General features: G+C 38.9%; 1 protein-coding gene and 1 long non-coding RNA gene across 3 annotated transcripts in view; one reads left to right on the top strand and one right to left on the bottom strand.

Moving 5' to 3' along the window:
- Positions 1-18,047, top strand: part of RNL (RNAligase) — a 63,715-nt gene that overhangs the window by 33,733 nt on the left and 11,935 nt on the right. For both annotated transcript variants that reach the window (XM_082919630.1, XM_082919631.1), the window contains exons 18-23: positions 517-624; positions 13,906-14,003; positions 15,284-15,344; positions 17,361-17,437; positions 17,537-17,608; positions 17,695-17,771. In XM_082919630.1, the coding sequence (XP_082775756.1) occupies positions 517-624; positions 13,906-14,003; positions 15,284-15,344; positions 17,361-17,437; positions 17,537-17,608; positions 17,695-17,771 (493 nt within the window). The remainder of the gene's footprint in view (positions 1-516; positions 625-13,905; positions 14,004-15,283; positions 15,345-17,360; positions 17,438-17,536; positions 17,609-17,694; positions 17,772-18,047) is intronic.
- LOC145822505 (uncharacterized) lies at positions 8,445-8,631 on the bottom strand. The gene is made up of 2 exons (XR_014363829.1): positions 8,559-8,631; positions 8,445-8,516 (listed from the first exon to the last, which is right to left on the bottom strand). It is a non-coding gene; the product is annotated as an uncharacterized LOC145822505 (long non-coding RNA).

Here is an 18,047-nt window from a genome sequence, read left to right as displayed (position 1 = left end):
AAGTGGGTTAGCTTTTTGGCTTTTTAATTTTTAATTTTTTTTGGCTTTTTAATTTTTAATTTTTTTTGGCTATTTTAGCCTGGGGCTAAAAAGCCTTGTTTGGGAAGGGCTTTTGGTTTTTTTGTGAGAGAAAGAATGCAATGATTATGGGTTAGATGTGATGTTTTGTCTTATTAGGCTAAAAAACCTATTTTGTTTTTTGTGGCTAAAATAGTCAAAAAGCCCCAGCTTTTGCTTCCCAAACGAAGCCACTATTGTGTCTCTGATTTCTTCTTTGAATTGCCTGTTTCTCTGCCATCTCATATATGTTTAGTTTTCCTATTTTGAAAATCTGAAATATCTTTTTGTTTTTTTCTTGCTTTATTTTTATGATCATAATTGTTGTGGATACTGAATCAGCGTTCTGGTTTGATAGTTGATACTCAACCTATTTTCTTTCTTGTTGACAGCATATGTTAACTTCAATCTTAGCTTTTACATTCATCTTGACATCCAACCATGAATTTCCATTTTCAGGAATACCAGGTTGCGCTAAATCTGCACTTTGTAAAGAAATTTTAAATGCCCCAGGAGGACTTGGAGATGATCGTCCAGTCCATAGTTTGATGGGTGATCTTATTAAAGGTAAGTATTGTTGAGGAAGTAGTGTTATGATGTCTTCGAATGAGCATGTAAATTTTTTTATGCAAGCTGTCATAGTAGTGGTCAAAGTTGATCATTGCCTCTATTTTTGTGGATGTTATTTGTGAGATCAGCTTGACTTCAATATTTGGTAATTATGTTATTTTATTGTCCTTTGCTAGTATTTGATTTGCTCCCATTCAATATCATGTGCTTGATGCTGCATTGATTGATTGACATTGGAATCCTGTTACGTTATACTTAGAAAATATGAGGAAGAAAAACTCCGAAAATATGAGGAAGAAGGAATATATTTTTGTTATATTCAAAACTTCTTATCTTACAAGACCAAATGACACTCCTTATATAGGAGATATTACAAACATCATTATAACCCATTATATGCCACTTACATATTATATATTACCACTATCATATTCTATACATGCCACTATCTACCACCAACACCACTATCATATTCTATACATGCCACTATCTACCACCAACACCACTATCATATTATATATATTAACACAAATTTCCAGCACTCCCCCTCAAGCTGGTTTGAAGATATCTTCCATAGCCAGCTTGCTAGTCAGCTTATCAAATTGCTTCTTGTGTAGTCCCTTCGTTAGCACATCAGCTAATTGTTCACCTGTTAGAAGGTAGGTCATACAGATTATGCCAGCATTGATTTTCTCCTTGATGAAATGTTTATCCACTTCTATATGTTTTGTGCGATCATGTAGAACTGGATTATGAGCTATAGATATAGCTGCTTTGTTGTCACAATAGACCTTCATAGGTGTCGGGTGAGAAAGCTTGAATTCTTCAAGAATTCTTTTAATCCACATTACTTCACAGATTCCATGGGCAACAGCTCTGAACTCTGCTTCTGCACTACTTCTAGCTACCACATTCTGTTTTTTACTCCGCCATGTAACTAGGTTCCCACCTACAAAGGAGCAGTATCCGGATGTTGATCTCCTGTCTGTAATACTTCCTGCCCAGTCCGCATCTGTGTATACTTCAACTTGAAGATGTCCATGTTTCTTGAACAGTAAGCCTCTCCTTGGAGTTCATTTCAAATATCTTAAGATCTTATAAACGGCCTCAAAGTGCTCTGCCCCTGGTGAGTGCATGAACTGACTTACCATGCTGACTGCAAAGGCAATATCAGGCCGCGTATGAGACAAGTAAATCAATTTCCCTACAAGTCGCTGATATTGTTCCCTCTCTTTGACTTGTTCAGCCTTAGCAGCTTGTAACTTCAAGTTAGGCTCGATCGGAGTCTCCACCATCTTACAACCAAGCATACCTGTTTCTCCAAGGAGATCAAGAACATATTTTCTCTGATTAACGAATATACCTTCCTTGGATCTTGCAAATTCTATTCCGAGGAAATACTTAAGGACTCCCAGATCCTTAATGCGAAATTCTTTTGCGAGTTTCTCTTTGAGGGCTGCTAACTCTGCTTCATCATTACCAGTTAAAATGATGTCATCAACATAAACAATCAAAATTGCAATTTTACTGTTTTTTGAATGTTTATAAAATATTGTGTGATCTGCTTGACTCTGCGAGAAGCCACAACTGATAACTGCCTTCCCAAAGCGTTCAAACCACGCTCTTGGTGATTGTTTGAGTCCGTATAATGACTTGTTCAATCTGCATACTCTGTCACTTCCAAGTCTCTGCTCAAATCCCGGCGGTAGGCTCATGAACACCTCCTCTTCAAGATCACCATTGAGAAATGCATTTTTAATGTCAAGTTGATGTAGAGGCCAATCTGAATTTACTGCAAGAGATAACAGTACTCTGATGGAATTTATTTTAGCAACAGGAGCAAACGTCTCCTGATAGTCGATCCCATAAGTTTGAGTGAAGCCTTTAGCCACCAGTCTCGCCTTGTATCTCTCAACGCTTCCATCTGCGTTACATTTTATCGTAAACACCCATTTACACCCAACTGTTTTCTTGTCTTTGGGTAGATCAACTATCTCCCAAGTACCACTTCTCCTTAAAGCATTCATCTCCTCCATGACTGCTAATTTCCAATTCGGATCATCCAATGCTTTCTGTATATTCCTTGGAACAAACAAGTGTGAAATCCTAGATGTGAAAGCTCTATGGTTTTTTGACAGTCTTTGATAGGAGAGGTAATTTGCAATAGGATGTTTAATGCAATTTCGGACACCTTTCCTAATTGCTATAGGAACATCAAGGTCGGAAATAGAAGGAATAGGATTACCTAAAATTTCGATGCCAAAACTCGGGTGGACATTCGGGTCATTATTCCTCAGATGAAATTGCTTCCTAGTATAAACCTGAAGCTCAGAATTTAGATCATTTTGTAGTACTTCTCCCCCTAAACAAGAATCTTCTTGACTAGGCACAATAGAACTTGGTTTGAGGATCGAAACACTTATACCCCTTTTTATTTGAGGAATAATCCAAAAAAACACATTTTATAGCACGGGGGTCAAGTTTTGAACGAAATTGACTGGGAACATGAACATAGGCAGTACATCCAAAAACTTTGGCGGGTAAATCAGAAAACAACCTCGTGTCAGGAAAAAAAGTTTTGAGACAATCAAAAGGTATTTTGTATGTTAACACCTTTGTAGGCATCCTGTTTATCAAATAAGAGGCTGTTAAAATTGCTTCACCCCATAAATATTTAGGAACATGCATGTAAAACATTATAGCACATGCTACTTCAAGTAGATGTTTATTTTTTTGTTCTGCAATGCCATTTTGTTGAGGGGTATCCCGACATGTAGATTGATGAAAAATTCCCTTTTTTTCCAAAAACTCACCCAACTGCTCATTGAAATATTCTGTTCCATTATCAGAATGTAAAATACCAATTTTGGTTTGAAATTGGTTTTCAATCATATTGTAAAAATTTGTGAATAAATTTTTCACGTCAGATTTTTTATTCATCAAATAAATCCAACATAAGCGGGTATGGTCATCAATAAATGTAACAAACCATCTTTTACCTGAAAGAGTAGTGATTTTAGAAGGGCCCTAAACATCACTATGAATCAAATAAAAAGGTTTGGAAGCCTGGTAAGGTTTTGGCAAATAAGTAGAGCGATGAAATTTTGCAAAAATGCAACTTTACAATGAAAAGAAGAACAATCAATCCTTTTAAATAATTCTGGAAATAAATGTTTCAGATAAATAAAACTAGGATGTCCTAGCCTATAGTGCCATAGCATTATTTTTTCTCGAACAGAGATTGAACTAGTACTATTAAAGCTCTGAGCTTTTTTATTACTAACAGGTACTTCATCAAAGTAGTAAAGACCTTCAAGCATCCTAGCACGCCTAATACTCATCCCCGAGTTCTGGTCCTGAAATTCACAATGGGATTCAAAAAATGTAATACGACAATTAGAATCCTTAGATAGTTTACTGACAGACAAAAGGTTACAGACTAAGTTGGGGACGTGAAGAACAACATTGAGATTAATTTTCTCAGTTAGTTTAATAAATCCTTTTCCTGCAATAGGTGAAAAACTACCATCGGCTATTCTGATTTTGTCATGACCAGAACAAGGGAAATAGGTACTAAATAAATGGGAAAAACTATTCATGTGATCGGAGGCACCGGAATCTATGATCCACGGAGAGAAGTTTAGGCAAGAGAAGGCTTTAGGATTTCTACCTGTTTGTGCCAACAAAACACTAGGAGTACCGGCTGAGGAGTTGGATTTTATCAGCTTTAAGAGTTGATCAATCTGCTCTTTGTTGAAGGGACCTGAATCGGCTTCATTAGCGGTAGGAAAGCCATGATTCTTCTCTCCTTGTTTGCTGCTTTTCCAGTTGACAGGTTTGCCATGGATCTTCCAACACGTTTCGTGTGTATGGCGAGGCTTGTTGCAAAAATCACACCAGACCCGTGGCTTATCATCAAACCTGCGCTGGTAATTTGCAGCCTTGTTGGCCGCAACATCGCTAATTAAAGCAGAAATTTCAATTGATTCACCAGTACCTTTTTTCTTAAGCATGACGCTCCTTCGGCTCTCTTCCCTTCTGACTTCGGCAAATACTTCGCCAATGGATGGGAGAGGAGGTCTGCCAATAATTCTTCCTCGCACTTCATCGAACTCGATGTTGAGGCCGGCAAGAAACTTGTAAATACGGCTGTCTGCCACAGTTTTTTTGTGGTGGTTGGAATCGTCAACCGATTTCCATTCGTATGTGTTGAAGATGTCAAGATCCTGCCACAACCTTTTCAACGAATTGAAATATTTGGTGACGGAATCATCTCCTTGACGAATCTCTCCCAACTTCAAAGTTAATTCGAAAACTTGAGATTGATTTCCTAGGTCAGAATACATCTGACTAACATTATCCCACAATTCTTGTGCAGTAGTATAGCACATGTAATTAGAGCTTATATCCTCCTCCATGGAATTGACCAACCATGTCATAACCATGGAGTTTTCAGCGTCCCAACTGTCGAACAGCGGATCATTAACAGCAGGAGCCTTCTTGTCACCAGTGATGTAACCGATCTTTCCTTGCCCACGGATATACATCCGGACAGATTGTGACCAGCGGAGAAAATTATCACCATTTAGGCGGATGGTGGTGATTTGGACAGAGTGAGAGTTGGACGTTTTCACCGGAATGGCAACGGCAGGGGTTGAAGTGGTTTCGGACGTGACTTCCGACATGGCTATGACGGTTTTAGGGCTGCTGTGTTTTTTGTTGCTCTGATACCAACTTAGAAAATATGAGGAAGAAGAACTCCGAAAATATGAGCAAGAAGGAATATATTTGTTAAAACCTATCACCTACTTCACCCACTTAAACCTACTCCACTAAACCTAACCCACTACACCACTACCACCTCACCTACTCCACTAAACCTAATCCACTACACCACTACCACCTCCACTTCACCTACTCCTTACCTACTACACACTCACCCTCTTCTATATATAGGAATCATGAATCATTGTAATGAATAAATACATCAATCAATAATACAATCAATATCTATACAATTCTCTATTTCTCTTTATACATTAAATTTCTACATGGTATCAGAGCAGGTTTAAAACCTAGTATTTTTGCTTCACCGGCGGGCGGCAACTTCGCCTTGGCCGCCCGCCGGACCTCAACCTAGTCCACTAGAGTTTTCTACACATACCTTCACTTTCCTGCATCCCACTTCAACCCAACACCACTGCCAATAACTTGTCTTACATTTATTGCATTGCTTGCAAAAGCCACAGCTTCTGTTTGATTAACTGGAACAATGACATTCCTCTAGCATGTTGAAATGTTGATGATCGTGGAAGATGTGACACTGGTTGTCGCAAAAACTTACTGTGTCGTTCCTGCCATCTGTGCTGCAATCGAGCTGACCAGGAATAGCTGTTTGACTAGCCAAAATTCTCTGGCAGCCATAGTAAAGTGTGAGGTTTTGGGAATCTGGATGTGTTCGTAGATCTAGCTTCTTCCTTCTTCGATCTAACCATCCATGTCGTCGTCGACAGTCTGACATCGACTTCGATCTCGCAGAAACCTCCGTTCAGCACTTGAGTCCAATCTAAATGAACATTGCAAGAACCTTGAAGAACGAGATGGTTTTCCAGCTGATCCTAATGATATTTTCTTGACAGATGGTGCCAGTCCAGCGGTCCATATGATGATGCCGTTACTGATAAAATCGGAGGAGGATGGGATTCTATGTCCTATTCCTCAGTACCCTCTGTCCTCTGCTTCAATTGCCCTCCATGGTGGCACAGATGCCAAGGGACCGAAATCATCACTTTCCTTCACTTTTTCTTTTATTTTGTCCTCCACTACCCACTTTTATTTTATTATACACTCAACTTTCTTTTCTTTTTTTTTTATATTTCTTTTACTCCATCTTTTGACAAGAACACGACACACAAAATGGTTTGCACACCCATCATCTTCTTTTTCCATTAGTGGTAGGACCCGCCCCCAACACATTTGAATCTCTCATTTCCTTTTTATTTTTTATTCCTTTAACCACCACACACTCCAGCGCACATGCTTTCCATTCATCTATTATTATTATTATTATTATTATTATTATTAAAAACAACAACCAAAAAAAAAAAACAAAAAAACAAAAAAAAAACAAAAACAAAAAAACACACAAACCACATCGGCTTGTCCCTTCTCTCTCCTCCGTTTGATTTCAAAATTTATTTTTTTATTTATTTTTTCCAAACCACTTTTAATCTCTTTCAAATACCCACTTTATTTTGAAACTTTATTTTGAAACATCCATTCTTCCACACAAAAAAAAAAAAAAAAAAAAAAAATCCACAAACTTGTCTTTGTTCATGCTGGGGATCAACCCCGATCAACATTTTACACCAACACCAAAAAAAAAAAAAAAAAAAAAAAAAAACCACATCCACAGGCGGGATTTTTCTTCTCTACTCTGCCGCCGGTCTTTTCTTCTTGCCTCCGTCCTGGGTGGCCCTTGCCGTTGTTGCCTCCGTGTTTCCCACTCTACTGGGCACGATCACTACTCCCTGCTCCTCCACTGCAACATAAGGCGGACCTCCAAATCGGAACATAACGGTGGCCTTCCGCTTCAGCTCCTTATTTTCCGCCTTTAGCACACTTATCTCTGCTCGCGCATCCTTATACATGCGTTGGAGCAGAGCCAGCTGGGCGTTTAACTGCTGCACCTCATTTGTCCTACTCTGCAGCCGGTGCGACAGGTTTGTGACCGCCGTCATGGTCTCCACACATGACTTCAAAGTATACTGATTGGCCTCAATATCTGATTGCGCTGCCATTCTTTGCTCCACAGACCACATAGGAAAGGTCAACGGAGCAAACTCAGGGGCGTTTGGTTGAGGTTCAAGGGCAACCGCACCGGTTATCTCTCTTGTGGACTCGTTGAGGTCGGGAAAGAGAGTAAGCAGACCACGGGAAGAAGAGGCCATGTTCTGGGTAGCTGGACGGGAAGAAGAGGCCATGTTATGGGTTGCTGAGTGTTTCAGAGACGGGTTGGTTACAGAGTGTTTACAGAGTGTTTCAAGATTTGCAGCTCTTAGCGACAAGCTCTCAGAGAACGAAGAGGTTTCAACTGGTTTGTTATGCTTCCAAGCCTCAGCCTCCGCTTCGGTTTATAAAGACCATGATGAAGAGGCAGACACGAGCATCATGCGCCTCTCGGTGCTCGCCGACCACTTGGGCGCGCCTTTTGATGGCACGTCTTTTGATGGCACGCCTTTTTATGGATTGGGCACGCCTTTTGATGGCACGCCTTTTGAAAGATTGGGCACACCTTTTGAGGGTGCGACTTTTTAAGGGTCCGACAAGACTCTGTAAACTGTCCCGACATTGATTCCGGTTAGCTCCTTCATGGGTCCGACAAGACTCTGTAAACTGTCCCGACATTAATTTCGGTTAGTTCCTTTATGGGTCCGACAAGACTCTGTAAACTGTCCCGACATTGATTCCGGTTAGTTTCTACAAGGGTCCAGCAAGACTCTGTAAACTGTCACAACATTGTCAGCTACAACGGTCCGACATGACCCCATAAACTGTCTTCTACATCGGTCTGACACCACCATACAGTGTCCTCTACAACGTTATGACACCCCCATACAGTGTCCTCTACAACGTTATGACACCCCCATACCGTGTCCTCTACAACGTTATGACACCACCATCCAGTGTCTTCACCAATGGTCTGACACGACCATACAGTGTCACCTATCCTCTTTTATTTTTATGTATTTTCTTGTTTTGTAACTCTCTCCAAACTCAAGTTGGTTAGTTCCTATCCCCCTTGAGTTTGCGGGGGCTGTTAAAACCTATCACCTACTTCACCCACTTAAACCTACTCCACTAAACCTAACCCACTACACCACTACCACCTCACCTACTCCACTAAACCTAACCCACTACACCACTACCACCTCCACTTCACCTACTCCTTACCTACTACACACTCACCCTCTTCTATATATAGGAATCATGAATCATTGTAATGAATAAATACATCAATCAATAATACAATCAATATCTATACAATTCTCTATTTCTCTTTATACATTAAATTTCTACAATATTTTTGTTATATTCAAAACTTCTTATCTTACAAGACCAAATGACACTCCTTATATAGGAGATATTACAAACATCATTATAACTCATTATATGCCACTTACATATTATATATTACCACTATCTACCACTATCATATTCTATACATGCCACTATCTACCACCAACACCACTATCATATTCTATACATGCCACTATCTACCACCAACACCACTATCATATTATATATATTAACACAAATTTCCAGCAGTTATCCTACCTCGTTTGAATCTAGTTATCTATACTATTATACTAAAATCCCTTTCAGTCTCCAGCTTGGTGTCCATATGAGGAACATATGAAGTGTCCAAACTATCTTTCCTCCTCTAAATTTAAACAAAAGAATAATCAGATAGAGGTTACTGTGGGATTAAATTAGCAGTTTAACTCCCCCTTTTCTCTTGTGATCTCTCGTACGTTCTCCCAATTTCCATGTCTCTCCCTTCCTAACTCCCTTTTCCTTGTTTTCCTCCCCGGTTTTCATTGCGCTCTAGGTATCATTATTGTTAAAATCCACCTACTCTCCCCCTACTTCACCCACTTAAACCTACTCCACTAAACCTAACCCACTACACCACTACCACCTCACCTACTCCACTAAACCTAACCCACTACACCACTACCACCTCCACTTCACCTACTCCTTACCTACTACACACTCACCCTCTTCTATATATAGGAATCATGAATCATTGTAATAGAAATCAATATATATATCAATTAATAATACAATCATTTCTCTTTATACATTAAATCTCTACATGGTATCAGAGCCAGGTTAACAACCTAGTCATTCTGCTTCACCGGCGGGCGGCAGTCTCGCCTTGGCCGCCCGCCGGACCTCAACACATACCTCCTCTCCTTTCACCTTGGTCTCACCTTTCCGATGCTCTAGTCTATACCATTGAGGTGCCAAAGGGCTATCTGGTGGAACCCTTGTAGGCACTTCATTCATGTCGAGAGTCACTTTCGCTATAATATCATCACCACCTTCATCGGCGTCATCCAAGTCGGCAACGGCAGCTTCGAAAGCGTCCTCTTCACAATCATCCCTCTCTACTACCCTTTACTGGGTACACTCTGGGCACAGTACCATGCCTGACCGGTTCAGGCCCTTGACCAAGGAAGCCCCATGCCCACTTGTTAGGTGGCCTTGGTTCATAGCTCTTGCTTTCCTTTTGTATGCTTGGAGAACAGTCTTGTGGGAGTTGTCCAACTGGAAAAAGGTTTTATCAAGTATTACCCAGTTCGTGGGATACCTCTTAAAACTTGCACTGGCCCTTATTTTCCATTTCATTGGTGATCCAGTAACTTCTCTGATCAGAGGAATAGAAACTACACTTTACACCATTCGAGCTTTCTACTCAGCAGTGATAGCATATACTCCTGTTCCCCACTCAACTTTCTTTTTCTTTTTTTTATTTTATTATTTTACTCCATCTTTTGAAAAGAAAACGAAACACAAATTGATTCTTTTTCTTATATATATATATATATATATTTCTTTTTCTTCTTTCCACCGCCCAACTTTTCCTTGAACCTCAACTTTTTATCTTTTCTTTTAAATATATATATATATATATATATATATATATATATATATATATATTCATTCCCTCTCATTTTTTCTGCTGAGTATTGTAGCTTCCAGCCATTCGGATTTGCACAATACACCCATATTTTATTCATCTCAGGGATCAACCCCGATCACAATTTTACACACACACACACCAAAAAAAAAAAAAAAAAAAAAAAAAAAAAAAACAAACAAACAAACAAACACCCACCCACAGTGGGATTTTTCTTCTCTACTCTGCCGCCGGTCTTTTCTTCTTGCCTCCGTCCTGGGCGGCCCTTGCCGGTGTTGCCTCCGTATTTCCCACTCCACTGGGCATGATCAATACTCCCTGCTCCTCCACTGCAGCATATGGCGGACCTCCAAAACGGAACATCACGGTGGCCTTCCGCTTCAGCTCCTTATTTTCCGCCTTTAGCACACTTATCTCTGCTCGCGCATCCTTATACATGCGTTGGAGCAGAGCCAGCTGGGAGTTTAACTGCTGCACCTCATTTGCCCTACTCTGCAGCCGGTTCGACAAGTTTGTAACCGCAGTCATGGTTTCCACACATGACTTCAATGTATACTGATTAGCTTCAATATCCGTTTGCACTGCCATTTTTTGCTCCACCGACCGCATCGGAAAGTTCAACGGAGCAAAACCAGAGGTGTTTGGTTGAGGTTCACAGGCCACCGCCCCAGTTATCTCTCTTGTTGACTCGTTGAGGTCGGGAAAGAGAGTGAGCAGACCACGGGAAGAAGAGGCTATGTTCTGGGTAGCTGAACGGGAAGAAGAAGCCATGTTTTTGGGTTGCTGAGTGTTTCAGAGAAGGGTTGGTTACAGAATGTTACAGAGAACGAAGAGGTTTCAATTGGTTTGTTATGCTTCCAAGCCTCAGACTTCGCTTTGGTTTATAAAGACAGAGACGACGAGGCCGACACGCGCTCTGTCAATCACGTGCATCGCCGCGTGTCAGGCGCCCCTTTTGATGGCTCGACGCTTTCTGTCGGGCACGTCTTTTGATGAAGTGGGCGCGCCTTTTGATGGCACGCCTTTTTATGGATTGGGCACGCTTTTTGATGGCACGCCTTTTTGAAAGATTGGGCACACCTTTTGAGGGTGCGACTTTTTAAGGGTCCGACAAGACTCAGTAAACTGTCCCGACATTGATTCCGGTTAGCTCCTTCATGGGTCCGACAAGACTCTGTAAACTGTCCCGACATTGATTCCGGTTAGCTCCTTTATGGGTCCGACAAGACTCTGTAAACTGTCCCGACATTAATTCTGGTTAGCTCCTTTATGGGTCCGACAAGACTCTGTAAACTGTCCCGACATTGATTCCGGTTAGCTCCTTTATGGGTCCGACAAGACTCTGTAAACTGTCCCGACATTAATTCTGGTTAGCTCCTTTATGGGTCCGACAAAACTCTGTAAACTGTCCCGACATTGATTCCGGTTCGCTCCTTCAAAGGGTCCGACAAGACTCTGTAAACTGTCCCGACATTGATTCCGGTTAGTTTCTACATCGGTCCGACATGACCCCATAAACTGTCTTCTACATCGGTCTGACACGACCACACAGTGTCTGCTACAACGGTCCGACATGACCCCATAAACTGTCTTCTACATCGGTCTGACACCGCCATCCAGTGTCCTCTACACCGTTAAGACACCACCATCCAGTGTCCTCACCAATGGTCTGACACGACCATACAGTGTCTCTTATCCTCTTTTATTTTTATGTATTTTCTTGTTTTGTTACTCTCTCCAAACTCAAGTTGGTTAGTTCCTATCCCCCTTGAGTTTGCGGGGGGCTGTTAAAATCCACCTACTCTCCCCCTACTTCACCCACTTAAACCTACTCCACTAAACCTAACCCACTACACCACTACTACCTCACCTACTCCACTAAACCTAACCCACTACACCACTACCACCTCCACTTCACCTACTCCTTACCTACTACACACTCACCCTCTTCTATATATAGGAATCATGAATCATTGTAATAGAAATCAATATATATCAATTAATAATACAATCATTTCTCTTTATACATTAAATCTCTACAATTATTTACACCTTCTAGTTGGTTTAATAGACCAAAATGAAGAGTTGATTATATCTGCAGTTAGTCCAGGCTTGGTCAAGTTCATGTGAAGAACTCTATACCTGAATTTTTTCCCCCTGGTAATAAACTAGCTGAGATTGTGGGCGAAACATTGAAAACCATTTGAGAGATGGGATGAAAGGAATTCCACCTAAGAAATTTTTTAGGTTGAAAATTTGACAATTACTAATTTGGATTTTGTCCGTAGGAGAGAAATTAATGAAATTTTGTCAAACATCAACTCATTCATGGTAGCCCTGCCCATGTTATGTAGGGATGCACACAAAAAAAATAAAAATAAAAATAATTGCTGATAAGACTTGATACTCCTTAAATATTTAATCAAATTTGATACCTAAAATTTTCTTAAACACTTGCATTCAGCAGTTGTTAAGAAATAATTATAATGTGCGCTATCATAAAAGTCCCTTACTTATTGTGGAAGGATGGTAGGCACTGAGATGACAAGAGACCACTGGATGCTGTCTTAGATGGATAGGGAGTGGTAGTGGACAGAGAGCTTCTGAGCTTGCTATAGGAGATGGTTGATTGCTTGCTTCTTTCGTATTTGCATTCATGGAGGAGGTCCTTTTTATAAGAGAGTCGAACCATGTGGACTAGCTCAGCCAGGCACAAGGCTCCAGACTGAGGGACAAGTGGCTCAACCTCATTGGTTTGTTTGACAATCCGAAGGTTTCCCAGCTACTCACTGTGCCCATGGTGTACTATAGTATGTAGGTTTGTTAAGCCTTTGGGATTGTATCACAAAGCTGCAGGAGGTAGGTATGATGCTTCCTACAAGGTGTGACATGCCTTAGTGTTGGGCCTAAGACGAGGGTGCCGTGTTTGCCTACGTTGATAGCTTGACCCCAGAGGGAAACGTAAAGAGATTTGTCGCTGGTCCCTGTGTCACCTCATGAGGCTGGCATGTGGCACCATATTTATTGGAATTGCCAGCATCTTGATGTGACAACACAAAGTAGCAAAGCTGGACTCCATCATGTACCTACACTTATCAAACATGATCAATTCAACTCAAGAGTTCTGATACCTTGCTTAATTAAATTTAAAACTGAAAGACAAAGTTCATGGCATTGAAAACAAAATAACAGAATAAATTTTTTTGGGAACTCACCTGAAATAACTTCAGCTAATGGCCTTTCTGGGGGAAAAAATGGGGAAGAAAACAATTAGAGAATGGTCACAGAGATTACTATTGGATTCTCTACGACCCGATGTCTGCTGAATATGACTGTATATGGTGGTAACCCAGTCATAGTGTGAATGATTTCAATTCTGGATTTCATATTGAGACCTAAAGTTGTCTTGGAGGCAAAAAGTGTGTATTTGTCTGCATATTTTCTATCACTAGGCTACAAAATCGACTCATCTTCTGCACAATTATTTTCAGCTTGACCGTTTTCTCCTTTTTTAGGATTTTGTGTGGCTAATATGTGTTATTTCACTTTGGTGTTTGCTGTGATATCAACAGGTAAATATTGGGACAAGGTTGATGAACAATGGAAGAGAAAGCCTAATTCCATTATGCTTGCTGACAAGAATGCACCTAATGAAGAAGTTTGGTTACGGGTAACTTACTTTTTAGTTGATTTATCATACTGGACTGCATGAATCCTTTCCAGTGCATTGTCGAGTCAAATGAGAGCTTGATAAGAAGTAAAGGGAACAGTGGCACTCCTGCTTGGTTTGTAAACATATATGCATCTGACATTGGGAACAAGTGTTCCACACAACCAACCCCCCCCCCCCCCCCCCCCTCTCTTATATGTTATTAGAAGTTATTGGTTATTAGAAGTTATTGGAAAGAGATTTGGGATAGATAAAGAGTTGAAACCCACAATTTTTAAGTCATGGTTGCACTATGACTGTATGCATGTCTAGAGAGCTAAGCATTTTGTACAAAGGTAGGAATATGGTAATGTGATTTTGGTTGACTGACTTTGGGATAATAATAGGTATTACCATTCAGAAGTCTAAATAGGTATTCCATCCCGTGTGTCTTTTCCTAGGTAGTCTACCTCTTTCCCTTTTCAAGCTGTCATAATGTGAGATTATAAGCAGTTTGAAGCCTAAGCTTACTTTGTTCCTACTTGTAGTATATTTTAATCTCCTTCTCTTTCTCTGTTATCTATGACATATTTGCGGTAAGAAACCTTATCTCTGAGGTTATGTCAAGGAAACAAATATTTCCCCGCTAGTTTGGCACTGGGAATTCTCAATTTTTTGGGTGGGTGGATGGATGTTGGAAATCCTTACTGTGGAGGATTGGTGTTGTGAAACATCAGTTCAAGACTGGTGATAATGCCCTGCTCATCACATTATTAATCCCTGTGCATCGATGTAGATTATGTGTCAACTTTTTCTTGCTTGGATGTGGAAGATTATGCCAGTGTATGTGGAATAATTTCTATTTTAATCGAGTGATAAACAGCAGGCCCGGAATTTTTAAATTTCATGTTTAATTAATCTCATTTACAGTCATTATAATACTGAATTTGACCAAAATAACTCGCTGACCAACTTGTTTTTAATGCAATTTTAGACTATCTTGCCATGGATAGCCGTGCAATTGATCTAACTGAATGTGAATTGACTTAATAAGTCTGTTTATATTCACATATATGCACACATCCACATATTTTTGTAGATAAAGACATAAAGCAAGAGTGCTTAGGCAAACTGAAATTCCAAAGTATTGCAGTGTAGGTATGCGACCCCAAAGTGAGAGCTGGGTAGAATTTCAATCTCAAAGCTGCTTATCAGAGACCTGTTCTGGATGAACCATAAATTTCTTATGTCCTTTTTTGAAATCAGATTTGCTTTATGTCATCTTTTTCTTATTTCTGCAGATTGAGGAAATGTGCAGAAGAATGAGAGCATCTGCGGTTCCTGTTGTGTCTGATTCTGAAGGTTATTATGTTTACTTGTTCCTTAATATGTTTACTCCCTTAATTTTGCAATTCTTCAGCTTTAACTAATTTTTATCATTATTTTTTTAGGCTTCACCTTACTAATTCAATTGCTACTTATGTTGGATGTATTGGTTATGACTTAGTGACTAATTCCGAATGCTCTGTGTTCCACAAGGATGACATGAATGTTAGTTTGCACCTCAATTATATAAAAAATTCTCTTTAGTCTTGGCGATGTAATTCCAGCAGACCATGAAAGTCAATAAGCATGCACTCTTTGAATACTATAGGCTTTATTTTTTTTCCTTCTGTCATTTTTGTTAAACTTGCTGTTTTCCATATGTATTATGTATGTTTAGGTTTGGAGGGGTGATTTCTTCTTTATCTTTCATTTTACAGTTTTCGAGGATTCTCTTTATTTTTCATTGATATCAGAGGTGATATATTCCAAATACCTTTGTTATCATAAACTTATGATTTGTACATTTATGATTTGCGATTCGCTTCACGATTCATGCATAGATCGATATGAATCTATGGGTGAACTTATTTTGGGATAGAATCTAATATGGTGAATAGAGCAAATCACGATTCAATTTATTTTTTACGATTTATGCAATTCTCCAAACTATAGTGCTCGATAAATTGTGACCTTCGTTTACCTCTTCTTCTTCTTTTTTTGAATAGTGAAAATGATATAATACTTCTGAGAGTGTTTATTACAAATACTAATAATACCTTTAATGATCATAGGGTTTTTGATAGGATCCAATCAGACCCAACATGTTCTTATCATTTTTTCCTCCCTTTTTGCCCCAAAATAAAAATATCATAATACATATTCTAAGGATGTTTAAGGTTAAAATAACTTTTATTTTATTACTTGATTGACATTGACAGATACGTAGTTTTTAGTAAATTACATATAGTTCAATATTTCATGTGTCAGGACTCAGGTTAATTATACCCACTGGTTCAACAATTGTTTTTTTTTAATTACTTTTTTTGAATAATGAACATACACACTTTTTAAACCTTAAAAAAAGGATTTCACTTAATTCTTTTTTTTTTTAATTATTTTACACTATTTAGGGTTTCCAGTTCCATTTTTTGAATGTAAAGATAGGTTATATTATGGTTTTTGAATAATTTTATGGTTTTGTAGGATTTGAACCTGCATCTCTTGTTATGAAGGCAATGTCTTTCCGATTAAATGGTGTAAACATGTTTTTATATAAGATCTATTTTATAACATGTGTCAAAATCTTTATTCTTTTCTTCATTTTTTCATCTATACGATTGTTTAACATCATTTTCTATAGTTTATATTGAATCTTAACTATTCTTGATTCAAACAATAGGATTTCAATTCACAATATGATTCTCAATTTGACAATTATACCAATTTTGTATTTTATGAGGGTGTCAATACAATATCTATTTGTGGAATATAGTTGTAGCAAAATATAAATCCTTTTGAGAGTTATGTACAAGTGGGGTAGAAGGCACATGGAGGACGCATGCATGCATTTTCTTGTGGTAATTTTCTGCTAATTTTATCAATGAGTATCATCTATCTCGTTCATGGTCATAGACTATGCATATTCTGTGGAAATGAATGTGGCTTCTTTATAAGGAGAGGGGGAGGCATGTCTTCCAATTGATTGCCAAGTGTATCAGGGTTTTCTAATTTAGTTTACAATTTTATTTTATTTTATTTTTTGTCTTAATGCATTGGTTCATAGCTGCCTCGTGTAAAGATGGATAACTACAGTTTCTATTAAGTTCTTGCCTGTCATGGAACTGAGAGAAATTTATGCTTTGTGAATATAGTTGTAACTAGTTTTCTCAGATTGACTAGGCTAGAATATTGTAGTGGTAGATATTGATATATTAATTATTGCTGGAACTGTTCTTGTTTCGTTTTCAGTTTTCACGTTTTCTATTGGATCATCATTTTTTTCTTCTATTTACTTATTTATTTAATTTCGTTTTTCATTTGTCATGTTTTCAGGAACTGAAACAAATCCATTTTCTCTTGATGCATTAGCCGTTTTCATATATCGTGTGCTTCACCGAGTTAACCATCCGGTACTTGTTCATATTTGCTACTTTGATATGTGATCTTACACTTGTGCTCTCATGATATGGATTACCATCTTCCTGATTTTTTCATTGTAAATCATGAAGGGAAATCTCGATAAGAACTCGCAGAATGCTGGCTATGTTCTGCTAATGTTTTATAATCTCTATGACGGAAAGGTATCATCTTTTATATTCTTTTAGAAAAAATGTAGATTTGTATTCTCAAGCTCCTTTTCTGAGCCCCTTTTGCTTACACTTCTCAGAGCCGCAAGGAGTTTGAGGGTGAGCTAATTGAACGTTTTGGTTCACTTGTGAAGATGCCTCTACTGAAGCCTGATAGGTCTGAATTGATTCCTCCCATTGTGATATCTCTGATAAATTTTATTTTCTGTTTTCAAACTATACTTTAATGCTAATCTTTTAATTGATTAAAAAGGCCGTAATATGATTGCATGTCTGCTGTTAGTAGCTTAGTATTGTTGTTGTATTAGTTGTAGCAAATACTAGTTGGTGTGATTTAGGTTAGAGCCTTATGTAAGAAACTAAGGCTGTCCTATGAGTGGATATGGTGGGTAGGGCTGCAAACTAACTGAGTCAAGTTTTGCTATGTTTGAGC

Source organism: Camellia sinensis, chromosome 3, assembly GCF_055761805.1.
Source record: "Camellia sinensis isolate YWXY chromosome 3, ASM5576180v1, whole genome shotgun sequence".
NCBI classification, from domain to species: Eukaryota; Viridiplantae; Streptophyta; class Magnoliopsida; order Ericales; family Theaceae; genus Camellia; species Camellia sinensis.
The sequence above is the reverse complement of the archived record's forward strand: the minus strand, read 5'-3'. Positions and strand labels throughout refer to the sequence as shown.